This window comes from Otolemur garnettii, unplaced genomic scaffold, assembly GCF_000181295.1.
Source record: "Otolemur garnettii isolate 467f Iridium unplaced genomic scaffold, OtoGar3 scaffold00039, whole genome shotgun sequence".
NCBI lineage: Eukaryota > Metazoa > Chordata > Mammalia > Primates > Galagidae > Otolemur > Otolemur garnettii.
The window spans coordinates 3,245,623-3,270,155 of NW_003852434.1; the positions used below are offsets into that span (position 1 = coordinate 3,245,623).

The 24,533-nt window shown below is 42.9% G+C and overlaps 1 protein-coding gene across 1 annotated transcript in view; it reads right to left on the bottom strand.

The window, feature by feature from the left end:
• AFF1 (AF4/FMR2 family member 1) overlaps window positions 1-24,533 on the bottom strand; it is a 199,331-nt gene that overhangs the window by 88,349 nt on the left and 86,449 nt on the right. The window contains exons 3-4 of the mRNA XM_023513343.1: window positions 1,713-1,833; window positions 389-1,291 (exon numbers count right to left, since the gene is read on the bottom strand). Coding sequence (XP_023369111.1) covers window positions 389-1,291; window positions 1,713-1,833 — 1,024 coding nt within the window. The remainder of the gene's footprint in view (window positions 1-388; window positions 1,292-1,712; window positions 1,834-24,533) is intronic.

Below are 24,533 nucleotides of genomic sequence, written 5' to 3' on the forward strand. Positions count from 1 at the left end.
AAAAAAAAAAAAAAACAGTTTATCCTCTTGTTTTTACTTTTTTTGTGGTTTGAATCTCAGGAAAAACTAACCAGGGCCGAGGAAGTGTTAATCAGATTTTTTCTTCACATTGTTAAGCCAGTTATCTCTGGAGACAAAGACAGCGAGAAACCTTTGTGAAGCTTCTGGGAATAAATATGCCCTCTACCTTGACCAAGTTGTAGGTTCTACAGGGATGTGCATCTTTCCCTTTGGCTTTAGGACCATGAGTTTTTTGTGGGATCCAAAAGCCAAAAAGGAATTCTACCTCAGAGCCACAGATTGACCTCCCCATCCTCAATCTTCGGGCACTTTGGATCTCTAATCTGTCTTTAGATGGGACCTGTCGGTGAGAAGAAACCCCACTCACCTCAACTGACTGGGAAGGCATCTTCAGTTTGGTGAGCTTGGCTTTGGCAGGCACTTTCAAGTCTGTTTTTTCAAAGTTCTGCTGTCGGTAGTCTCCCGGCAGTGGCTTCAGCTCAGGAGACTCACTAGGAGCCTGGTCTTGGCCATCCATGGGCCGGACGTAAGCCGTGGGCTTCTGCTGCATAGCCACACTTTTTGAGGGGAGGGAGGGAGGTGGAAATGTCTGAGAAGGCGGCTGGGGAGGGGCTGTCCCAAGGCTGGCAACTGCCACCAAACTGTCTTGGGGGGTCTCTTTATCACGGACCTTCACTGCTGGGTCCTTGGGAGATTTGGCTGGGCAGTAGCCTTTATTATTGCTGCTGCTGTGAACCTTGCTGCTTCCTTGCATTCTGGAAAGAGTGTGCTGGTTGGAATGTACAGGTGACAAAGGGGGGATTGGGGAAGGCAAAGAGATCAAGGGAGAAAGCTCCCTCTCTGGAGCCGAGTCTGTCATTGAAGCACAATGGTCTCCATCAGCTCTGCGGTCACCCTTTTTGTGATGACTAGAACTGTACCCCTCCTGGCCAAGGCGATCTTGAGTCAAGTGCTGGCTGTCCAGCGGGCTGTAGTTTTTGGTGTGGAGAACGGGCGCTGGTTCCATTCTCTGGTGCGCCGTCTTTGGGTTGCGGCTCATGTTACCGACAGGAGCTAATGCAGAGGCAGGAGTGTGAATGGACTGGTGGAAGGAGTCGGATGGAAGGCTGCTCCCCTTGTCAGGAATTAAAGGGTATTTCGGCTTTCCCAACCTACTTTCAGAAACATCCGAACGATGAGTGTGGGACTTGGTACTAAGGAACTCTTTCACTTCTTCATAGTTTCCCAACATGTTCTGTATCCGACTAGACAGCTCATCACCTTTTGCTGTCTGGAAAAAAAAAAAAAAAGACAGCAGAGTTAGAGAATAGTTTTCTTAAAAATGGAAATAAAAAATATCATTTAATAATTAACTATGTTACATAACATCATTAGTGGAAAAAAATCCCCAATATAATGCGTAACATAGAATTTACTGTGCAGTTCTAACTTAATTCCTCTGTTGAAAAGCCTGCTATGGAGACATATTACTAACTACAGGAGGCTAACATTACAAAAGAAAACCACCAACTTTGGCAATTCTAACAATGTTCAAAGAATCCTGATATTCTGTTTTCAAAAACAATTTCTAAAGTAAGTTATCTTATTTTCGTAGTCGTGGTCCTTGTTCCAACTCAATCACACTGAATCGTCTCCTCCCAGAGTTCCACATCGTGATAAAGCAGATGTTCACTTCTAGCACATGTAAATACCTTGTAGGGCTCTCCAAAAAGGGGAATCTTTTCAGGAAACGCCTCTTTCTCTGGGTGAGCTTCCTGGTTGCGTCTTTCCTTCTCTCTAATCCGAAGCAGGTTTCTTTCGTCATTGTACAAACTGTTTCAGATGCCGCAAAAGAACCAAAACAGTAAAATTTATCAGTATTTATCCAAGTTTTGTTGTGCGTATGTACACGCGTGGAGGGAGGCAAGGGTCTAGGAAGAAATGATGATAAAGGACATGCTTTAGCGATGGCGCAGGTCCATTAACCCACTCCTACATGGAGGCCTGGGTCTGTGACCCACCAGTTGGTGCAGGTCCTGGCCCCGGAAACCCAAGCATTTATTCTGGGCCATCTCCCTCCTGGCTCAGGACAGAACACAAACTGAACAGACTTTTATATGCAGCGGTGGAACTGAGACAAGATTAATGATATTTTTACTTTCAGCTTGCAAAATATGGGGTAGAGGTAAGAAGCTTTTCATCTGAAGGAGTCAGCAGGATGTGAACTTTAAAAGGGCTGTTTTCTTGGATCAGTAGCATACATCTTGGAAGATTAAAATCAAAAGATTTATTTCATAATTAAAAGATTACCAGGTACCCAAAACAGCATTTACTTTACTCTCAGCCTACTCTGCTGGCAGTGCCTTGGCATGTAAACCCCAAAAAGATGACTTTTATTTCTCATTTCAAATGTCAAGGATGAGAAAATGCAATTATAGATACCAGCTCTACCCTCCGAGAAATTTTATACTCTGACTGCCCTACTTAAACCACATAAAGACATGTCCTAAATCAGCACTGGCACCAAAGTGGTTAAAGTGCACTCACGGGGAAATCTGAGGTGGAGACTAACCAAGGTACGCTTTTTAGCCAGCATATAAACTGAGGTGGGCTGGCCTCATGGTCACAATGTGGGCACCCCCCAAGCTTCACGTCATATCATGTATGTAGCAAAATAATGAAAATAGGATATAAAAAGACTTTTGTCTTTACAGACCTGCTTCTAGGGAATCCACTGAATCCCGTTCCCCAACGCCATTCAGACAAATAGGAAAATATTAATTGGTCTAGGTAAGACTGTAGGTAGGTTGAGAAATCCCAGCCCCGATGTAAGTCTCCCTCCCCCATCAACTCTTCCTGACCTCCGGGCTTTCAGGAGACTTCCTCTGACTAGAGCCTATTGGTCCCCTCACCTCCCCCCACATTTTGTCCTTCTAATTCAGTCTTCTCATGAAAAGGAACCTGCTCTAAAGCCCCGGTTCTTGTGTCACTATCCATATTCTAAAACAATAATCATTTGACGGCTCTTTACTAATGTCGAACAAATTGCAAACCTTTGCTTTGCCATTAAAATTCCCCCATAATCTAGTACAGATCTAGTCTCTAGAAATTGTCCCACTGTCCCCCTGCAGGCTTGCCACAAGCATTCTATTTGATAGCAAGTCATGTCTGTTCCCCAAACATACCTTGTAAGACAACCTCTTGCTTTCAACCCAACACAGACCCTTCCTTACTGAAAGATGACCACCTCTTCCAGGAGCAGCTTCCCTGGGAGTATGACTCTCTACAAACCATCTACATTCCAGTCACACGGACTACCCCAAGTTCCTCAGTGATACCCTAGACTTTGATGCTGCTTTCATTCTGATCACAAATTCCTGTCAACCACACATCTTGATTTTCAGCTTCATAGCAAGTCTCTGGAGTGATTCGAATGTCATCCACTCCTCACATCCACCGAGTATGTGCTAGCCCAACACACCACCTGGTTCTCTCTCCTCCCCTCCTCTCACCTAGAACATGAGCTCCATCCAGCAGAATCTCTCCTATTTATCTCTTGGTGCTAGCTAAAGCATGGTACCCCTGTGTAGAAAGCTAATCATTAAATATTTGTAAATTTAAAAATAGCCACAATGCATATAGTTTTTAATATGTATAAACTTACAACTTTTAAAACCATCTAAAAATGACCTGCTATTTCCAGAGCCTTTCTCCCTAAGGAGCTAGGGGTTAGGGAGCTAGGCTACCTGACTGAATCTGCTAGGATGCGTTAAAAGAATTATCCACTGAGACCTTTGTAGCAAAGACTTTCCCTCAATGGTAGACATCACAATGTCAGGTTTTAAATGAACTCTTACAACCACAAAGTTAACAATTAATGTTGGCCACCATACTGAAAATGAGAAGGAACTAAACCAGAAACTGGCCGTGGAGCCTTCCATAACAGAGTCTGACTCGGGTTTGGGACAGTTAAATTTACTACTGATTGGCAGGTTGGCAGTAGCACAATGGACTCAAGAATTCCTGCAACTGTTGCTTCAAAAGACTGAAACATCAGCAGAACACAAACATAGAAACCAAGTAAGAAGGTTAATTAAGAAAATAACTTTTTTTACCTTCAAGCTTGTTTTATAGCCACAGTAAGCCAGTTTGCAGGGAGCGGCTGGGCATGCAAATATCTTCTGAACAACCTGAACTCCCAGGATTCTCTTCTCAAAGGCTACCCAGCACATGCACCTCAGGACAGTCAGGACAAGCTGATGGGTGGGTAAGCGAGGCGTGGGGCTCACCACAGCATGTGCTTAGCTGCCATCACTAAGGGAGTCCTCCCCTTCCTCACACTGCCAGGCTCCACAGTGGAGTCCCTGTGTTGGCGAGTGAGTGCCACCTCTGTCTCAGAAAAGGCAGCAAAATTCTCTCAGTGTAGGATTGAAAAGTGCGGGTGTGAGGTGAATAGCACCTCAACCAACAGGTTGCTTAATTTTCCCATTGATTCCACATACCCAGTGAGCCTTTAGAACAGAGGTTCTCAACCTTCCTCATGCTGCGGCCCTTTAATACAGTTCCTGTGTGGCTCAGTGCCTGTGGCTCAAGTGGCTAAGGCATCAGCCACATACACCTAAGGTGGCAGGTTCGAATCCAGCCCAGGCCCGCCAAGCAACAATGACGGCTGCAACCAAAAAATAGCCAGGCGTTGTGGTGGGCGCCTGTGGTCCCAGCTACTTGGAAGGCTGAGGCAGGAGACTCACTTGAGCCCAGGAGTTGGAGGTTGCTGTGAGCTGTGATGCCACAGCACTCTACCCAGGGGGGATAGCTTGAGGCTCTGTCTCAAAAAAAATAAGTAACTAAAAATAAAAAAAAATAAATCAATTAGCTCAGCCTTCTGTCAGTCTTACCACAGCATCATCTGGGTTTCACCAAACTTCCAGATTTTCATTTCAAAATAATAACTGCTAGAGAAATAACCAGAAGAATCCAATTAGACCATTCTTTCACAAAATTCCTAACACCAATTCATTACTATGTGATCCTAAAATCAAAATGCCTCCTACAGGGAAGAAATCCTATTAAATTAAGGATTCTGGTTAATTAAAGTTTTGTTTCATTAGTGTCAAAAAAATTAAAAACCCATACCAAGACTTTATTGGCAGACCTGTAATTCTCTAGCAATTTTGACACAAATGCCGAATTTCTTTTTTTCATTCACCATCACTCTTCAACTGAAAACCCTGAAAGTACTGAGGTAAAAGACATCATGAATGCCACTGGCAGAGTAAGTTTTATGAGGTCCAGACTTTGTCAAAGAAACTCATTGCCACCCACACTGTCTGTTGGGCACCTCCGTCTTGGTCTCACTCATCAGGGCTCCTGGCCAGGGCAGGGAAGGCTACAGAGACGGGAGGTTTGTGGAAGGGCAAAGGGTGGGCTGTCAGACCTCGTTCTGGGTGCCACCTTCGTCTCTGCAACTAACACTTGTGCCAGGAACACAGGCTTTTTGCTTATTGCGAATTTGAAATAGCTTCGAGAATGATTTGTTACAAGTTCCCAGGCAAGATTTTTCATGAATATTTTCTTTTTCTTGGTTCCATTTTGAGATTAGGGGAAATGTTTTTATTTAAAAAAAAAAATAAAAACCATTCATAGCATGAGTAAACCTCTGCTCAGCCTATACACATCATTGTTTTGTAAACAAGGAAGGAATGAAGAATTTTTAAATGAAGGGATTTTAGGAAGCAGTCAATGTCCAATGTGATTCATAAACTGTTATTACCCTTGAAAAGTTGCAAGTTATATAAATCTTTTAATTAAAGGTGGTGCCTTTTTCACTCTCATGCACACCCAGGATTAACCTCGTCCCCAAATCAGCCTTACTTAACTGTCTCACTGTTCCATATATAATATACAGTGAGGTACAAGTTCCCCATAGCTGATTTCCACACAATATTTTGCACTAGATGTAAGAAGTTCTCAGACTTAGGGGGAGTCAGAATCACCTACAGAAAACTACAGAGTGCCTGATTCAGGAGATCTGAGGCGGGGGGGGGGGGGGCACTTGTGTTTTATATGTTGAATATGCAATTTTCCAGGTGATTCTGAGGAGCACAGTGGAATGCATCCCTTGGAGCTCACTGGAGCTCAGCATTGGAGACAGCAGCAGCCTGGCCACGGACTGGCACCAGTCAGCACCTGTCCCTCGGTCAGCACTGACTTAGGCACATCACATCGGCCTCCTATGTACAGTTTCTAGGACAAGCCTGCGACAACGGGATTTCATTTTCCAAGTGAAACAAAAACAAGGCTCAGAGATGGACTTGCTAATAAATGGCAGACCTGAACTTTTAAATGCCTGCCAACAAAGCCTGTGCTTTGGGGTGTGCTAGCAAAGCTTCCAGGCTGTGCTAAACAAGGCAACACTGACAAAGAAGGCGTTCTGAAGTGTGCTAACTTATGACCACCCACAATTCTTTAGTTTCAGAAGGTACACATCCATAATTTTCAACAGAACACTCTCAGAGCCACAAAATATGCGTTTGGTTAAATGTATCTACACGGGTCTGTCCTCCACTGAACCTAACAGAGGGTCCCTTTAGGAGAAGAATGGCTGCTAACAGTATGCAGTTCCTCTTCAAGTTATAAAAACTGTGCTATAACTTTTGTTTAGGAGCCTTTTTAAAGTTTACAGATTTGAGGTAACTGGCCCCAACATAACCTTGGGGTTCAAGAGTCATCTCTAATGTGCTAAGGGGCTCTATACAATTTCTTTCAAGGACAGACTGTAAATAAACTTGTACCAAAGTAGCCAAAATATGCCCAACACTGGGCTCTGCTCCCATTAACTTCTGGCAGGCTGAGCTAGGCCATGTTCCTAGGCCTCCATGCCAACTTTCTGGTCAGCCCAGAGTCCCCGCCTAGGGAGAAAAAACACCAAGTCACATGGTGACTCAGAGCAGCTGACTGCCTACAAAACAAGTCGGAGTGCTAAAGTGTCCCTGGGGGGTAGGATGCAGAGTCTGACCACACTGCTAAGTTCTACCAGAAGTTTGCAAAAATCTCTGCAATGACTTTTCTTTCCTTGCTAAGTTCCTGCTTTCCGATCACTGCCATCTGCCATCTTCAGGTCCAACCTGATGCATCACAAACATCTCTACAGAATGCATCAGGCCACCTTCACCACTACCCACCCCTTTTTGGTAGTTCAGTTAACTAGAAAGAACAAAGAACCACAGGCTTCAGTGTCCGGGGCCTGTAGGAAGAGTCACAATGAGCACTCCTCCTGCAGGCCCACAGTGCCCACTGAGCTGGACTATGCCCTCACTGACTGGATTCCCCACCCAAACTCAGCACAGGAGCCTGCATGAAGCTCTACAAATCTACACCATGCCAGGATGCTCCCACTTTCAGAGGCTGGTGAAAATCCTAAGGAATTTGGGCTGCCTGTTCCATCCCTGAACACGAGCATTTAGTCAACCCCAGACGAGAGCCTGCCAGGGCACATTCACTTTTCAAATGTGTCTCCTGGGGTGTGGGGAACGTGTATAAAACATTGTGATAAAATGTAAGAAGTCACAATTCAGTGAGGTGATTTCTTCTTCTCTTTTCGTTGCACTGAAAGAGGAAACTGTGTATGTGGATGAGGAAAAGATAGTATAGTAACAGAAAGACCCAAGTTAGGCTTGAGCTGCAGGGCAAAGTGCTGGCTCTGGGCCCAGCTGGCCGTGAGCATCTTCTCCCAGTCTGAAGCCCATGGGCCCTGCTGCCGAACTGGGTTAGTCACGCAGGACCTCTGAATGCCATTCGGAGCTTCCATGGCAACTCCGAGGCCCACAGGGCTGGCTTTGCACAGCTGACTACCCATTTATCACTCCTGACTGGTCACTTCGCATAGGCCCTCCTCTGATAGATGTCACCAACTCTCTGTCTATTGAGTTCAAAATTTTAACTCTCCCCTGGAGGACTGTCATTTCCCCTACATATTTATCTTCAGAGGCATGGAAGATATATCTGGCAGGCAGGAAGGAGAAAATCCTATACTCAACAGTGTACATTCACTCTGGAAAGGACCGAGTCTTCTTACTGTTTTGGAAGCACTACACCATTCCGATTTGAAAGTACAAAGGATAGAGCAACACTTAAAACTCACAAAAGTTGGGCAACCCTCACCTAGAGAATGGTGAGATTATACATATGTCACAAAGAGATGAGGCAAAAGGGCGAGATGCCGGGGTTCTTACCACCAGGTAATCATTTTGAAAGTCCCTTCTCAACTTTTTAAGTCCATCTTCTGGCCCTTTATCTCCACATTCCTCTAGTCCTGCTATCTACCACCGAGAAACATTTTTCACATATTGACTTTATGAAAAGAAGGTCAACATAGGCGGTGTCTGTGGCTCAAAGGAGTAAGGCGCCGGTCCCATATGCTGAAGGTGGCGGGCTCAAACCCCGCCTTGGCCAAAAACCACAAAAAAAAGAAAGTCAACACACACAATATTCATTTGTCATTAAACGACATTACTCTCAAATACAACCTAAACATGAGAAATCAGTGTTTCTGTGTTTGAAGGCAAACTAAATGTTGCCTCAAAGAATAGAGAATTCTTCTCTCACTTCACCCTTGTGAAACAACCTGCAACAGGCTTTCTCATAATAAATATTACTCAGCTAAATCTTCCAAGGTTTTCATTCTCAGTACCTCACCCACCACCTAATTTGCACATCAAGGACTTAATCCTGAAACATAAAATCTTACAATCTGATTTTACACACACACAAAAATATCACTGCAATGACAAAAGAACATTATGTCAGTTGTTCTCCTGCAGGAGCCCCAGGGGATTACCTCAACGTATTAGCACTCTCTGCTGTTCACTTCTGTTCATCACAGAAGGTTTGCCCTTATTTTAATACTTAAAAATTAGTTTCATGTGGCCCCAGTTTGCAAAATTAAATCAACCTTGAAAACACTGCTCACACAACTCCTTGCCAACTCACTCTCCTCTGAGAAGGGCAACAGTGACATTTACATTCTCCTTACCCCATCATAAACTCTCTCTAGTCACTAAGATATTATTTTGTATATCTTAAGTCTACACTGCATTTTTAAATTGAGAGAGACTCCACCTGGGCTCATGTGAATAAAAATTAAGTCACATCAATTCTAATGAGACAGGCAAGTCTACCTTTCAAAATGAACCTGCCAGGCGCTCCTGCACGCCTATTACCATGCACCAAGGTCAGAAGGGACACATATGACAAAAACCTACCCAGAAGGGCATGAAATGAGGGCAGAGGAGGCTAAGGGGTAATTCGGTCTGCAGAGCATTTTGTTAACGTTCTGTTTTCCTTTAACATACCCAAGAAAGTATTCATTTATTATTTGTATAAAAGCTCTGACTAAAAGCAAAAGAGCCTCATGTACATATAGCAACATCAGACCACGGGCAAAGAAATATCGGAGTGTTAATCAGTTCTGCAGTAACTCTCATTAGAACCTATGAAAAGCGATTTTGGGGTCCTGGACAGTCTTGGATTGTTACCAAATAATTACAGACCCATCTGCATAATGCAGGCCTTCGCTGCCTCGAGTACTTTAGAGAGTATGTTCCAGCGTTCACACACCAGTGGCTGATGATTTTAATTGGAGTAGTCAGCATAACCCATTTAGTTTCTCTTAATAGAGCATATATTTTGAGGGATACTTTTCTTATCCTACATATGGAAATCCACAAGAACTTGTCTTCCTCATCAACTGATTTTAAGGGGGGGGGGCATGGGAAACTGTGAGTGGGAGCCTACAACTCCAACGGAGAAGCTGGATGAGGAGAGGAACTAATGGGGCCCCAGGATATTGGGTCTCACATCTTCCAAAGATGTTTAAAAAAGAAAAACCTTGTTCGCTACACACTGAGCAAGGCCAGGCTGGGGAGAAACACTGACATAAACACTGACACACAAGTGAAAAGACATCTCTTCTGACCTCAAAGGTTTGCAACCTGCAGCTAGGCGTTGATAAAATATATTTTTAATGTTACATGAAATGTGAACATATTAACGTTACTGAAAATCCCAGAAAACTTGGTCTCTGAAGCAGGTTCTTTAAAATGCTGACAGTACTTATCCTACAGTCAAATGAAGAGATAGCAATTACTGCCCATAATGGCAACAGACTTGCTTGCGATGAAATCTGTCACCTGCATGGTTGTGTCTCCCCCGTTAATTTTAAAGATCCTGGGGTAGCTGAGCCACCTCTGCTCTCCCACCTTGCTGGCACTGCTCATTTGGCACCAAATGGAAATACACACAGAAGCTATAGGCTCTTCCCCTGCAAGTCTGGCCCAAACTTAGGATCAACCAGGGAAGTGCCTCACCGCCATGCCATGCTTCTCACACACGCTCAACTGACCAGAAAGGGCCACACCACATATCTATAAAACGGTGAGGCTGTGGAAGTCTCATTACCGCCACGAATTCGCAAAACCCTGCCGTCACAAACTAAGAAAGAAAGAAGACAAGCAAACTTAAAGTCCACTGTTTAACATTTATTTAATTTGTTCCCAACTTTAAGAAATTATTTTCGGCATTATCTATGAGATGTCCAAAAAAAACAATTAAATAAACTGCCCTGTGGGCTTCCTATGACTCTCGTTTGGAATGCATCCCATAGCCCCAGTTCCTCCTGGGTGCCTCATGGATCTGTCTAAAACCGCACATCTGATCCTATTATTCACCTACTGAAAACGTGTGGCTGGCTATGCCAAGCAATGCCTTCCAACTCTCAAGGACATAAGAAAGCTCTTTCTGCACAGTGCTCACCTCTTGGTCCTCTGAGCACAGGAGGCTCTGGGAAGCACAGGTGTTCTCACTCCCAGTTCTCCACCTCCTCCCTTGTCTTTCAAAAGTCTTCAGGATACTGCTCAGGATACATCTGCTATGTTTATACTCACCAAAACCAGATGGACTCTGTATGTGCCTGCTGAGTTTCCTTACTAGAGGGTGAGCGCCCCTCTTTAAAGATAAGAACTATTCTTGAGGACACCGAACCTAGCACTCCGCTTAGCAAAATGCAAAGCTTAATACAGATCTTTGACAGAAACGATTACACTCAAGCACCATTTAAATTCAAATGATCTAGAATTCTGTGGAATTCTGCCAGTCTATCATTTGATGACAAAATGTGATTCATTGTCTGATGCCTATTATAAAACTGACTTTACCAAATTGTTTTACCCATCAAATGACTCAAAACCTAGAAGGAAGCTGACATCACTCTTTTCTAGATTAGCCGAGAAAGCAGCCTCAGCTCACCATGTGTTTATCAGTTAATGTTGAAGGTTTTATTCTTCAATTTATCACACTTAATTAGTCATAGAACTCAAAGTATACTATAAAAAAGAAACAATGTTTGGGTAACATTTAAAGCAAATACACATTTAATTTAAAATCAGGGCGGTGCCTGTGGCTCAGTGAGTAGGGCACCGACCCCATATACTGAGGGTGGTGGGTTCAAACCCAGCCCCAGCCAAACCACAACAACAAAATAGCTGGGCGTTGAGGCAGGCACCTGTAGTCCCAGCTACTCGGGAGGCTGAGGCAAGAGAATCGCCTAAGCTCAGGAGTTGGAGGTTGCTGTGAGCTGTGTGACACTGCCATGGCACTCTACCAAGGGTGATAAAGTGAGACTCTTATCTCTACAAAAAAATACAAAAAATAAAACAAAACAGATTCAGAACAATTTTTAAAAGCTACCTCTAGGATGAAAACTTTGGCAATGACAAAAATCTCTCTCTCTCTCTCACACACACACACACACACAAAAATCTGTCCACGTTGCTAAAAATGCATCACAGGGAAAAACACAAGAAAATAAAACATCCAAAGAGATAATTTTAAAATAGAAACCAGATTAAGCGGCTCCCTCCTCGGCTGAAAGCCCTAGGCTTCCCAGAACATTTGAAATTAAAAATCCAGAGGCCTGGTCTACGAGGCCCCATTCTCAGCATACTTTTCCTTAATTGTAACCTCCCAGAAACATTGTCCTCCCCTGCCTCCCTCAAATACTAGACACACTGGCTGGAACAGGTCGCCCTGTGCACTGCTGCTCCCTGTCTGCAGGCTCTGCGCCTAGAGCTGAGGACTGCGGCTCGATCTCCTCACTAGCACCCCAGGTTAAACATCAGCTCCTGACAGCCCCCCCATACCAGCAGGTGTGAGCCAGCACTTTCTTTCTATCCCTATCTAAAATGAGATGTCTACCTTTTTATCTGCTCCATTATCTGAGTGCCCGCACTCATCCTCAGGGAGAATGTGGCTCCTCCTCACATGTCTAGCACTAACCCACTAGGCCACGTGGATACTGGCTGAATGGACGGAAGTCTGCACACCTACTCTCCATGCAGACCCAGAGACTCAAAGAATAGTTTTTTTGTTTGTTTAAGTCATACATTATGAACATAAGTTTCATAATATTTATTTTTAAAACTAGTCAGCATGAACAGCATTCTCTAAACTAATACATCAGCAAGTTTAAGTACCACACAGAAAGCAAGAGAAAAACAAATCATTCCCCAAATTCATTTTGTGTCTGAAGAGAACTGCTGAAATGTCCCCAAGTGGATTTTAAAAAGCAACTTTTCTCTCAACAAATTATTCAGAAGCAAGTATGTTTTTAAGAAACAACTCTACAAGGCCTGGCGTGGTAGCTCAGGCCTATAATCCCAGCACTCTGGGAGGTGGGGGTAGGAGGATCACCTGAGGTCAGGAGTTTGAGTGACCAGCCTGAGCAATGCAAGGTACCATCTCACTAAGAATAGAAAAATTAGTAGGTGGCGCCTGTGGCTCAAAGGAGTAGGGGGCCAGCCCCATATTGCCGGGGGTGGTGGGTTCAAACCCAGCCCTGGCCAAAAACTGACCAAAAAAAAAAAAGAAAAGAAAAAAGAAAAGAAAGAAAAATTAGCCAGGGGTGGTAGCACACACCTGTAGCCCAGCTACTCTGGATCACTTGAGCCGGGGATATGAGGTTGCTGTGAACTAGGCTGAGGCTGTGGCACTCTATCCAGGCAAGAGAGTGAGACTCTGTTGCAGAGAGACACAGGAAACACCTCTACAGTCCAAAACAAATCAAATGTACTAAGTCAATATATTTTGTCACTTTACAATGTAATCATCAGATGATTTCAAACATACACCAAACTGAACCAGGTACATTCTATAGAACAACAGTGTGGAAAATAGCACAAAATTTGCCATTCCAAAAGGAAGAGTCCCTCCCAACAACTGAACTTCTCACACACACATTCCAGAGAACAAATTGCACCACACAATAAGGAGAACCATTTGAAACTGGGCCAATGTACCAAGCACAGCCTCAGCCAGAACAAATGCTCAGCCTTCAGACCTGCTAACCAGCAGCAAAAAGCAACAGGAAAAGGCTTACACTTGGAAAATGAAAGGAAAAGCAGTGTCTGTGTATTGATAAGAATGGTGGGGAACAATGGGATAACAAGGAAACCAGCAAGATGCGATTTATTTCTCTAAAGAATAAACTCCTAAGAAACATTTATTCTTTAAATGAGTACAGAGACCCATCAAGTTTGCAATTACAGAATAAACCAAAAATACTATAGAACTCTTTCCCTCTTCACTTAATGGAGTTCACTCCATCATGGGATATAGTATATCCAAAACTAAATTCAAGGATCCTCAGCCAGGCACGGTAGCTCATGACCATAATCCTAATACTTTGGGAGGCCAAGAGTTCAAGACCAGCCTGAGGAACAAGGCAAGACTCTTTCTCTACAAAAAAACAGAAAAATCATCTGATAGTCCCAGCTACTGGGAAAATGAAGCAGGAATACCTCTTGAGCCCAGAGGTTGCAGTGAGCTATGATGATGTCACTGTACTCCAGCCTGGATGACAGTGAGACCTTGTCTCCAAAAACTAAGTAAGTAATCCTCCTCCACACCTCCATCAATACACAACTAATAGTAGAAACTACTGTTAGTTATGTTTTAAACCTAGTTAAACAGGCTGCTGTATACGCATTAGTGCAATGAGATAAACTTCCTACAGATGAAAAGTTTTCTTCAGGCCCCCAGCAAACACATGGACAGAACACAAAGCAGATATTTAATCTTATTTGCATGTCGCACAAAGCATACAACAAAAATGGAATAAACTGTCCATATAAATGTTTATAAAGAAACATCAGAATTTCTTTTCTTTACATCTTTGCTTATTTATCTCCCCTTTGGTTATTTAATTACACACACCACACTTGTTTCCACAGAAAGAAAGCTTAATGCTATAAAAACTAAGGGCAGTTGCATTCTATTTCATTTCATTCCACAGACATTTCAAGTAGGAGGAACAGGGATATTATTATAGGAGAAGAGAGCTGGAGACATGTATTGGTATTTTATACGGCAACAAGCAACAATTACATGTTTCTAAATATTCTCATTTTCATCATAACCCCACCTCACCTCCTCCTACCCACTATAATTGGCATCTCCTTAGAGCTAAACAGTAAGTCATTGTTTTTCTGGAGAAGTCTCCCTTCATTTGACCTCTGCTAAGCGGTGTTAGGAGCCTTACAAAGCTTGTCAGGATTCTGTGAGCTGGATTTTGGCCCAGCCATCAACATTTATATGCTGAATATAATATCTTTTCCCCATCGCTACCAACAGAAAGTTCACTTGCATAAAACGAAGAATATTTATCAAACTTAAAGCATCTCTCGAACTTCTTCAACCAAAAAAAAACTAGAAACTGAGAATTCAGTTAATTAAAAAGAAAGAAAAAAGGTACACTTGAAGATTTGGAGGGATTACGTCTTTGATAATGCTGTAATGTTTTCGTTTTTACTCTCTGAAAAGCAGAAGCTAATTTACTCACTGTAAGTAAAAAAGCAAACATTCCGAATCACCAAATACATAGACAATAACTTAAAGTTTACAAGACCTCTGATTAGAAAATAATTTCTTCAAACAGAATTGCACTTTGAAATATTATTCAAGTCACTTAAAGTTTTTTAAGAGCATGGATGCATTTATCTATGGTCTTCTGTAGCCTGACTCAATGTCTTAAGCCTGACAGAATAAGATCAGAAAATCCACTTATATCTGGTAAACGAGTGCCGTGACTTCACAGCTCACAGCAACCTCCAACTCCTGGGCTCAAGCGAGTCTCCTGCCTTCGCCTCCCAAGTAGCTGGGACCACAGGCGCCTGCCACAATGCCTGGCTATTTTTTGGTTGCAGCTGTCATTGTTGTTTGGCGGGTCTGGGCTGGATTCGAACACGCCACCTTAGGTGTATGTGGCTGGCGCCTTAGCTACTTGAGCCACAGGCGCCGAGCCCTGAGCTGAGTCTTGAAGGATGAGCATAAGTTTCCAAGAGGGGAAGGGGCCTCCATGTTCCCACCCAAAGTATTTAGGGCAGTGGTTCTCAACCTTCCTAATGCCTCCTAATGCCACAACCCTTTAATACAGTTCCTCATGTTGTGGAGACCCCAACCATAAAATTATTTTCGTTGTTACTTCATAACTATAATTTTGCTACTGTTATGAATCGTAATGTAAATATCTGATATGCAGGATGTATTTTCATTGTTACAAAGGGGTCGTGACCCACAGGTTGAGAACTGCTGATTTAGGGTGTCAGGAGTACTCATTCACCATGGGGTGTTTGTAGCCATCTCACCCCTCACCTCATTCAAATTTTTCTCAGGAAGGATCTAATAGTGTCCCCACCATCATGAGGACATTAAGGTCTTAGAGCCCCTCACTCTGCTGGGCTGGCCTAGCCCTCACAATCCCCCTACAAGGACCTGTAGGATTTCCTCAGCCTGAAAAAAAAGATCTCAGATTACTGTGCCTGCGGAAAGCTGTCACTTTCAGGAAATGAACAGAGCGTGGATGTGGGAGTTGAGAATACAATGTGGACTGAAGTGAGCCTCAGATGATAACTACTCCCAGGAGCCTTTTCCTCTTCATTGCCCAAAAGGGTCTCCACAGGGCACCACAGAGCTCAGAGCCTAGTGATGCAAAGTCTGGCCTGATTTCCTAATTAAAATGATTTTACACCATTTTCAAGACCTCCAAGTGTGAACCAGCACCAACAATCCAATGGATTGGGGTGGGAGGGGCAGAAATTTAGTAGTAAATTTTAAATGAACATTTGGCTAAATAGTCCCCAAAATTGTTCCTTAACTTTCTGATATGCTTAGATCAGAAGTTTTAGACTTGGAAGTAAAATTAGTTCAAAGAGAATCAACGGTAAAGGGGGAAAATTCTCTTTAAAATTCTTTTTTGACTTAATATTGACCAATGCCTAAATTTCAAGTTAGAAAATGTACATTAAAAAAGCTTACAAGAAATAAAAAGATGGACTAGACCAGGGACTGGCAAATTATCCCCAGGTGGAGCTGCTGGAATAAAGATTTATTGGAACACGGTGCTGCCCTCGGCTCACACTGGTTTATGGCTGCTCTGTTCCTACCTCGGCAGAGCTGAGTGCTCGCAACACAGTCTGACTGCATGGGCTGCAAAGCCTCCGGTATTTACCAGCTGGTCCTTTACAGAAAAGGCTTTTTGACCCTGGACGCTAAATTATTAAGAAAGAAAAACATGGGGATTTTTTTGTTTTAAGTTCATTTTGAGCACTAAAGGAGCACAGCCTGCTTCAGAAATAAATTTCTTCTAGATGATGAAGTCTTTCAGTAACACGGTTCTCCTTATCTGCTTTCCTGACCTGAGGGAAAAGTTGAAAATCTCCATTCTTATCTCTAGTTGTCTCGTTTAAATGCTTTACCCCCCTTATCCCAAAAGATTAGCATAATATGAGTGTGGTGGAAAGTGTGCCAAGCTGGCAGCCTCCACTCACAGTTCCCTAACATCCTAGGCCTCAACTTCCCCATTCCCAAACTCTACCTATTAACAACCTCCAAGGTGCTAGGACGAGCATGTTGGTGGGAGCATGGAGATACAGATATGAGGTACAGAGCCATTCTGGTCCCTGTTCCTGGCTGCCTGTGAAACAGAATAATGGACTTCACACTAAAATTCTTTATTTTGGGATGAAATAAGTGAAAAAGACAGGATACGAGGGAGACTGCAGAGCAAAAGAAAACATTAAGAGACGCTCTGGGATTAAAAACTCCCAAGGCACAGTGAGTCCATCCAATTCCCCTGAACTATCTACTTCAACAGGCGGGTGTGGTTTTTGGAAAATATGAAGAATTAAGCCAGTGGCTGCTATTGAAGGTCAGAACTTACTGTTCCTCAAATGTCCTGATGCTTTAAAAGTCTGGTGAGAGATTGCAATGTTAGATTTGAATATCTTTATTTAAATAAAAAGATATCTGTCAGATCGATGGTCTAAGGAGGAAACAGGTTGGGAGCTGTCACAAAAGTAAACTTCTACCTCCAAATGGCAGTAAACTATGTGTGTACCTTCTCACGTTCTTACAGCCTATGCCTTCCATTTTAAAACTTCTACATCCCATCTGTCTTCAGGGGGACTTTGCTTCCCTTACAACTTTAGTCTAAACAAAAACTCTCAATTATTCCCTTACAATAAAGTAGCAAGAAATGGCTAGAACATTTATATTAGATTTTACTAAAAGGTGGAGAATAGAAACAAATGGCACGCAACCAGGAAATGTGACGAATTACAACTTGCCCAACTTCAGCCTAGAGCCCTTGTTTATCTACGGATCCACCATCCACCTCTAGGTTACCTGGGAGGACAATCAATCATCCCCAAATCACCCTGGCCCAAGGGAAGCACTAAGGACTGTGGCCTTGACCAACACCAACAAATGGCACCTCATTCGGGGCAGACCTCCTCCCACCTGCCCACATCATGGGAAGAACACAGTCCACTCATCTTAGCTGTTCTCTAGTAAACGTGTGAAGTAGCAGGAGGTGCTTTAGTTACATTCTTTTTTTTTTTTTAAGACAGAGTCTCAAGTTGTCACCTTGGGTAGAGTGCTGTGACGTCATGGCTCACAGAAACCTCAAACTCGGGCTCAAGTGATCCTCTTGCCTCAGTTTTTCTATTTTTAGTAGAGAAGGGGTCTTAGTTTTGTTCAGCCTAGCCTCAAACCTCTGAACTCAAGCAATCCACCTGCTACAGCCTCCCAGAGTGCTATCACTCCCAGAGCCACCACTACATGCCTTTTACTATTACCTAAAAATGGAGAAATCTTAAGGAACGAGCAGGGACCTTTGCTCCCCACAAAGCATCTTCATTGTGGGAAGGCCTTAATCTAAGAGTTTGGTCTGAGATCTCAAGAAATTGTTTAATCTCTACATCATGAGCATACAACTCATCTTATAGTTTTAAAATAGATGTGACATCTTGAGGAAAAATAAAAACAGGAATGTGTATGTTTATTCATCTTCTAATTATCCTCCCACATAGACACCACAACATAACCCAAAGAACAGTTCCAAATTATAACAGGGGTTTGGATTACACAGATATACGCACTGCCAAACATACTGGCACATTTAAGGTTTGTGCCTTTCACTGCATTTTTATAGCAAAAGAAAAAAACTATTAATGGATACTGGACCTTAGTTAATAAAATACAAATCACTTAAGGTAGTGGCTCTCAACCTGTGGGTCTCGACCCCTTCGTAACAATGAAAATAAATGGTGGCATTAGGAAGGTTGAGAACCACTGAAAGAGGAAATACACTGATATCTGAAACTTACATAAGCAGCACAAAAACAAATTAATGGATGGATACAGCAATGAAAACATGAATAAATACTATATGGTGATACAAGTAAAATAAAATGTTAATCTCTTATCCAAAATCAAAGTATTTTAGATTTTGGAGTATTTGCATTATGGGCACCCACAATTCAAAAATCCAAAATCCAAAATGCTCCAGTAAGTGTTTCCTTAGAGTCAGTATCAAGGCATTATTCACAAAGTTTCAGATTTTGGAGCATTTCAGATTTTTAGATTCAGGATACTCAAGCTGTAGTTACAATCTGAGAATACAGGTTTTTACTACTGTGAGGTTCATTCAACTGTTCTATCAAAATTTTCTTAATGTTAAGAAAAGTGGCCACACGAATAAACTGTCAAACTTGGTCAGAGCACTATGGCAGATCTGAGAGGCTGCCTGTCGCACACTAGGTGCCCTCACTTCTTTCCATCAGACTCTCCTCTGAGATGTCCACAGGCTTCTGCTAAATCTCAAGTTTTTTGTTGTTTTTTTGTTATTGCAGTTTGGCCGGGCTGGGTTTGAACCCGCCACCCTTGGTATATGGGGCTGGCATCCTGCTCACTGAGCCACAGGCGCTGCCCCTAAACCTCAAGTTTTATTAGGAATGAGTAATCTGGGGAGGGAGAGGTGGCTCACACCTATAATCCTAGCACTCTGGGACACCAAGGCAGGATTGCTTAACTCGCGAGTTCAAGACCAGACTAAGCAAGAGCAAGACCCCCATCTCAATCAAAAAGAGAAAAATTAGCCAGGTTTTGTGTGTACACCTGTAGTCCCAGCTACTCAGGAGGCAGAAGGACAAGGACCACTGGAGCCAGTGAGTTTCAGGTTACAGTAAGCTATGATGATGCCACAGCACTTCCTGGGCAACAGAGCCAGACTCTGTCCTCCCCCTCTCCAAAAAAAAGACAAAGAAAGAAAGGAGTAATTTGGAAGCAGAAATTTATCTGTCAAGCAGCAGATCTTTAGAAGGAAAAAAACTAAAGAGTGATCCTGGACTGCAAGACACACCACTTCATCACCGTCGGCAGAACTAAAACAGCTGAAGCGTGCACACTGCGTGTGTATCTGTGTGTGCGCACAGAGCAAAACTACGGCCTCACCTGGAGCCTTAAAATCCTGCTCTGGCTTCTGCTTTTTGCTCTACTGCGAAACTACAAACGCTCCAGAGACACAGACACACATCTCTGTAGGAGTAAATTACAGATCGCCATGTGGAAAGTTTTCCAGGGCACTCTCCTCAGCAGCCACTTGTGAAGACAATCCACCTTCCCCTGTTTCCTCTCCTCAAATTCCTTTAAAAATCGTTATTTTCCCTATTTAGGATGAAGGTGTTCGTGAGGTTTCAGAAAGCTAAGCTTCTCTGGTTCTTGTCCTAGTTCTTCCTGTACTGATTTAGTGCCTAAAAGGAACCACCAGAATCACATTTCCTTCTTAATATTTCAAAGTACTTTTCCTGCATGAAAAAGTCCTACCCCCATGAAATTACCAAGGCAGAAGGGGGGGATTGCCAAAGGGGGAAGGAGCCTATGGTTCTATTTTACTTACGGAGTTTGAGTTACATCTGGTATCAAAAAGACAAAAGGCCAAGATCTTAGAAAAACATTTTACACAGGTAAATGTGTAATATAATAGGCGGTTACCTTATGTGTACCAATTTCCCTTCCTGCTTGATTTCTCCCTTGAGCTAGTGCAAAATGCTGCAGCCGTCAAGCTCCTTCCTGCAGACAAGCTGAGGAGCTGTGCCACTCATCTCCTTCCTCGCTCCTTTAGAAGGCTCACCTCCGTTCTCTGCAAAGGAGCCCTCACCTCTGAGTCCCCCATCACTTCCTACTGCAGAGCCACTTAATGGCCACTCAAGGTCTGCAAACTGACATGGCTATTTGTCAGACTCTTGCTGTGGCTTTGTTGAGCGTGAGGAAGGCTGAGCAACAGTCCGCAGGAGGAACTGCTCTGGTCACAGCACAGCAGGCTGGGAACAGCACACTCTCTGGAGGTGGTGGGGGTTTGAACCTGTAACTCCTAGCTCAGGTTCTTCAGGCAAATCATTTACCCATTAAAGGGGGGAAATGTTAAAGGTCATTAAAGGGAAGTGGTGATAACAGGAGCAACTCCATAAAGTCAATGTGAGAACTAGGTGAGCTAATGACAAAGAGCACAGTACAACAGAGAGCACTCAAGTGGGCAACGGAAGGTACAAGTGGCCCCAGTGCACATCCACCCCTGAAAGGAACAGTGTGCGCTGTCCCCATCCCACTCAGGTTTTTATGCTTTCCACATCTGCAGCTCTTACTTCATCTATCCCATTCAACCTCTATCTAACCCTCTGCCCACCCCACATGCCTTCTGCTTATGCAAAACCCTTCCTCCCCACCACACGCAGGTGTATTTCTTCCATTTCTCCTCTGACCACTTCTCCCTTTTCACCAGGCAGGGCCATGTAACCAGAGCAACACCCTGTAGTGTCTTGCACGTGTTGTGTCCTAGGCAAATATAGGCCAAGGAACTGACACCTGGGGCCAGCGTGATTCAGGGTCTGATTACAACGTACAGGTGCTCTCTGAAGCACAGATATCCACGTGCACAGGAACTAGGGCAGCCTGCAGAGCTAGGGCTCTCAACTATGGGTGTTTGGGGCCAGATAACTGTCTGTGGCCCTGTGCGTTATAGGATGTTAGCAGGCAGCATCCCTAGGCCTCTATCTTAGATAACGGTAGTGTGCACCCCCACGTGCATACACACACACACACACACACACACCCAGTTATGACAACTAAACATATCTCCAGACATTGCCCAATATCTCCTGGGAGACAGAAGTGGGGGAGGAGATAAAATTTCTTTCCCTGTTGAGGACCACTGCTGCAGAGAGTGAGAAATATTCCCCAAGTTACTGTGCTACTTTTCTACCACAGTCGTGTAGGATGGAAAGAACAAACAAAGAAAATTGTGTCAAGTAACTGCATTTGTGACAGGTACCTCTGAGATCCTGTCACTACTAAATACAGCCAGCAGGACAAGTAACAAACTTGAAACCTTAGTTTCCTCTTCTCTAAAATTGAGATGATCAGACTAAAGATTTGGGACTGTTTTAAGAATTAACTAATTAATACAGACTTGATGTTGAGCCCAAGGCCCGCCACAAAGTGTTTGGTAACAACGTTATTAATAGTGCACAGCTACTGTCCAAGTGCTGAGAAGAGGGGCGCAGACTTTGGTAGCCCTTCTCCTGTTCTATGCTCCCCTTCATCTCATCCATTTCCTCCCTAAGGAGAAACACAGCTCAGTACTAAACTCACTAGAACAGTCCCCAGAACACAGCTCAGAACTAAACTCACTAGAACAGAACCCCAGAACTAGAACAGTCCCCAGAAACTCACTAGAACAGTCCCCAGAATGGAGCAGGACAAGAGAACTAAAGAAAAATGGGGAATCCAAGGACAGCACAGAATGTGTTGTCTTACAGCAGAGGTCAAGCAGTACATGTATTTCATAGTAAAAAGGAAAGAGTGGAAAAATTTCTGCCTCATCCTGAAGTCAGTTTCTTTTAAAGAAGCAGGTTCCTCAAAGAAGATGAGGGGAAAAAGAGATTTCACATCTTTAATACAAAAAGGTTTCGCTCATATGCATCCCTCTTCCCAGCTGTCACTAGAGCTCTCCGAGTCACTAGAGCTCTACAGAAAGATGCATCATCTCTCTCAAATCCCCCGTGGAGTAACTAAGCTGGGGGGAAAGGCCCTTCCCGGTGCCAGCATTGGGAAACACCGACCTCACATTTCGTCACTTACAGAGGAATTTTACCCATATGTTCACTACTCTCATCCCCTTTTCCTGTTTCACAGTCACTGCTAAGGTTAGAGACAGACACCCCACCCACATTCCATTTTCTCTTTCCTCCGCTCCATCAGTAAACCAAAGAGCACTGGCCATACTTCCTAAGTGTATGAAGGACAGAGACATTTACATGTAAGTCTGGAGTAGATCAGAACTTATATTTTAGCTGTCACTTATTGGCTGGGTGACCTTGGTCAAGTAATCTCCATGAGCCTCAGTTTATCTGTTGGATGGAGGTGTTATCTTTGCCTTGCAGGTTAAATGATTCCAAATATTCAAAGTTTTGGCTCAGAACTCACAACATAACAGAATGCTCAACAAACTACTGCTTAATAAAAGACTGCAATTAACAAAGATCAAAACCATACATGAAACTTCTGTCCTTCAAAGTGCCCAGAAATAAATGTCCCCCCACCCCGAATCCATTTTTTCCCACATTCTCCTCCCAATTAAAACCAAAGATCCCGTATAACTACTTCTCTCCTCGCTCCACCAAAAAACTAAACAAGAAGACACAAAAAACATCAAAAAATTAAAATAAGCGTATAGAGAACCATCTTGTTCAAGCATGGCTTTATGGTCTGTTTCATCAATTGCAGTTTTTTGTTATTGTTCCAAATGTTTGACATTTTGGCACAAGTTAAGAAACATTCTGGCTCCAGATTAGGGCCTAACCTTCATCACATGATTTTCAGTGCTGCTTCTGCAAAATATTTTCTGTGCTCCAAACACATTTTTGGAAGAAAACCTGTCAGTGAATTGGAAACCATCTACATTTTTTCTTTTTAAATTTCCAACACCTTTTAAAATAACCACCTACTTTGACTAGTTCAACTAGGAAAAGATAATTCAAAAGTCAAGTTTTTCACTAACAGAAAATTTCCCCTCAAATCAATGAGTAATTTCAGTGATTTTTTTTTCTTTCAGTTTATATACAATTTTTAAAGGAAGTCTATAAAAATGTAAGTATCTGAATTTTCTATTCCCGGTTAAGATAATTTAAACAGAGTTCAAAATTTACAAAGTTAAAGACAATTGGCACAAGTTTGTTCATTCCTTTTGTCGATTTTTAAGTGATATAAAAAAATAATTTTTCATCAGTTAATTTTAAACTAGTATTTAAAAGCAGTTAAAAATATTTCAGTCTGCATGTATGATTCCAAATTATCCTACAGAAGCAAGGTTTGAGATCTGTGCTAGCACGCAAGTGCATACTAACTGAAAGTGTAAGTAGGAAACATTCCAGGAGGGGTCCTCTTTTATTAGGATTTTGTGAGCTATGCTGCAACCATCTTATAAGTAAACATGAATGAGTGAAGCTCGTACAAATGGTGCTCAGCACACCTGCCATCACCAGCGCCATGAACAAAGCGTGACATCTACAAAGCCTAAGTGCCATTTATTGACTTGATATCTCTGTAGCTCCTATTGGCTCCTAACACAATGTATCATAGAAAATAATACCCTGCTTAGTCAATATTAACTGGGCTATTTTTGCCTTTTAAATATGTATTTTTAGCATGGCATTTCTAAGCATAAAAAATTTGCATGATGGCAGCACCTGTAGCTCAGTGAGTAGGGCGCCAGCCACATACACTGAGGCAGGCAGGTTCGAGCCCTGCCCAGGCCTGCTAAACAACAATGACAACTGCAACCAAAAAATAGCTGGGCGTTGTGGCGGGTGCCTGTAGTCCCAGCTATTTGGGAGGCTAAAGCAAGAGAATAGCTTAAGCCCAAGAGTTTGAGGTTGCTGTGAGTTGTGACACCACAGCACTCTACTGAGGGAGACATAGTGAGACTCTGTCTTAAAAAAAGAAAAAGAAAATCTGCATGACTTACCTGTTCCCTTTCAAATTTAAGACAAAATGACAATCTCTCAAATCTTAAGTCTAAAGTAATCTTGAACCCTTTTATCTCAATGTATTGACTACATCACTTACACATATATGATAACTAAACA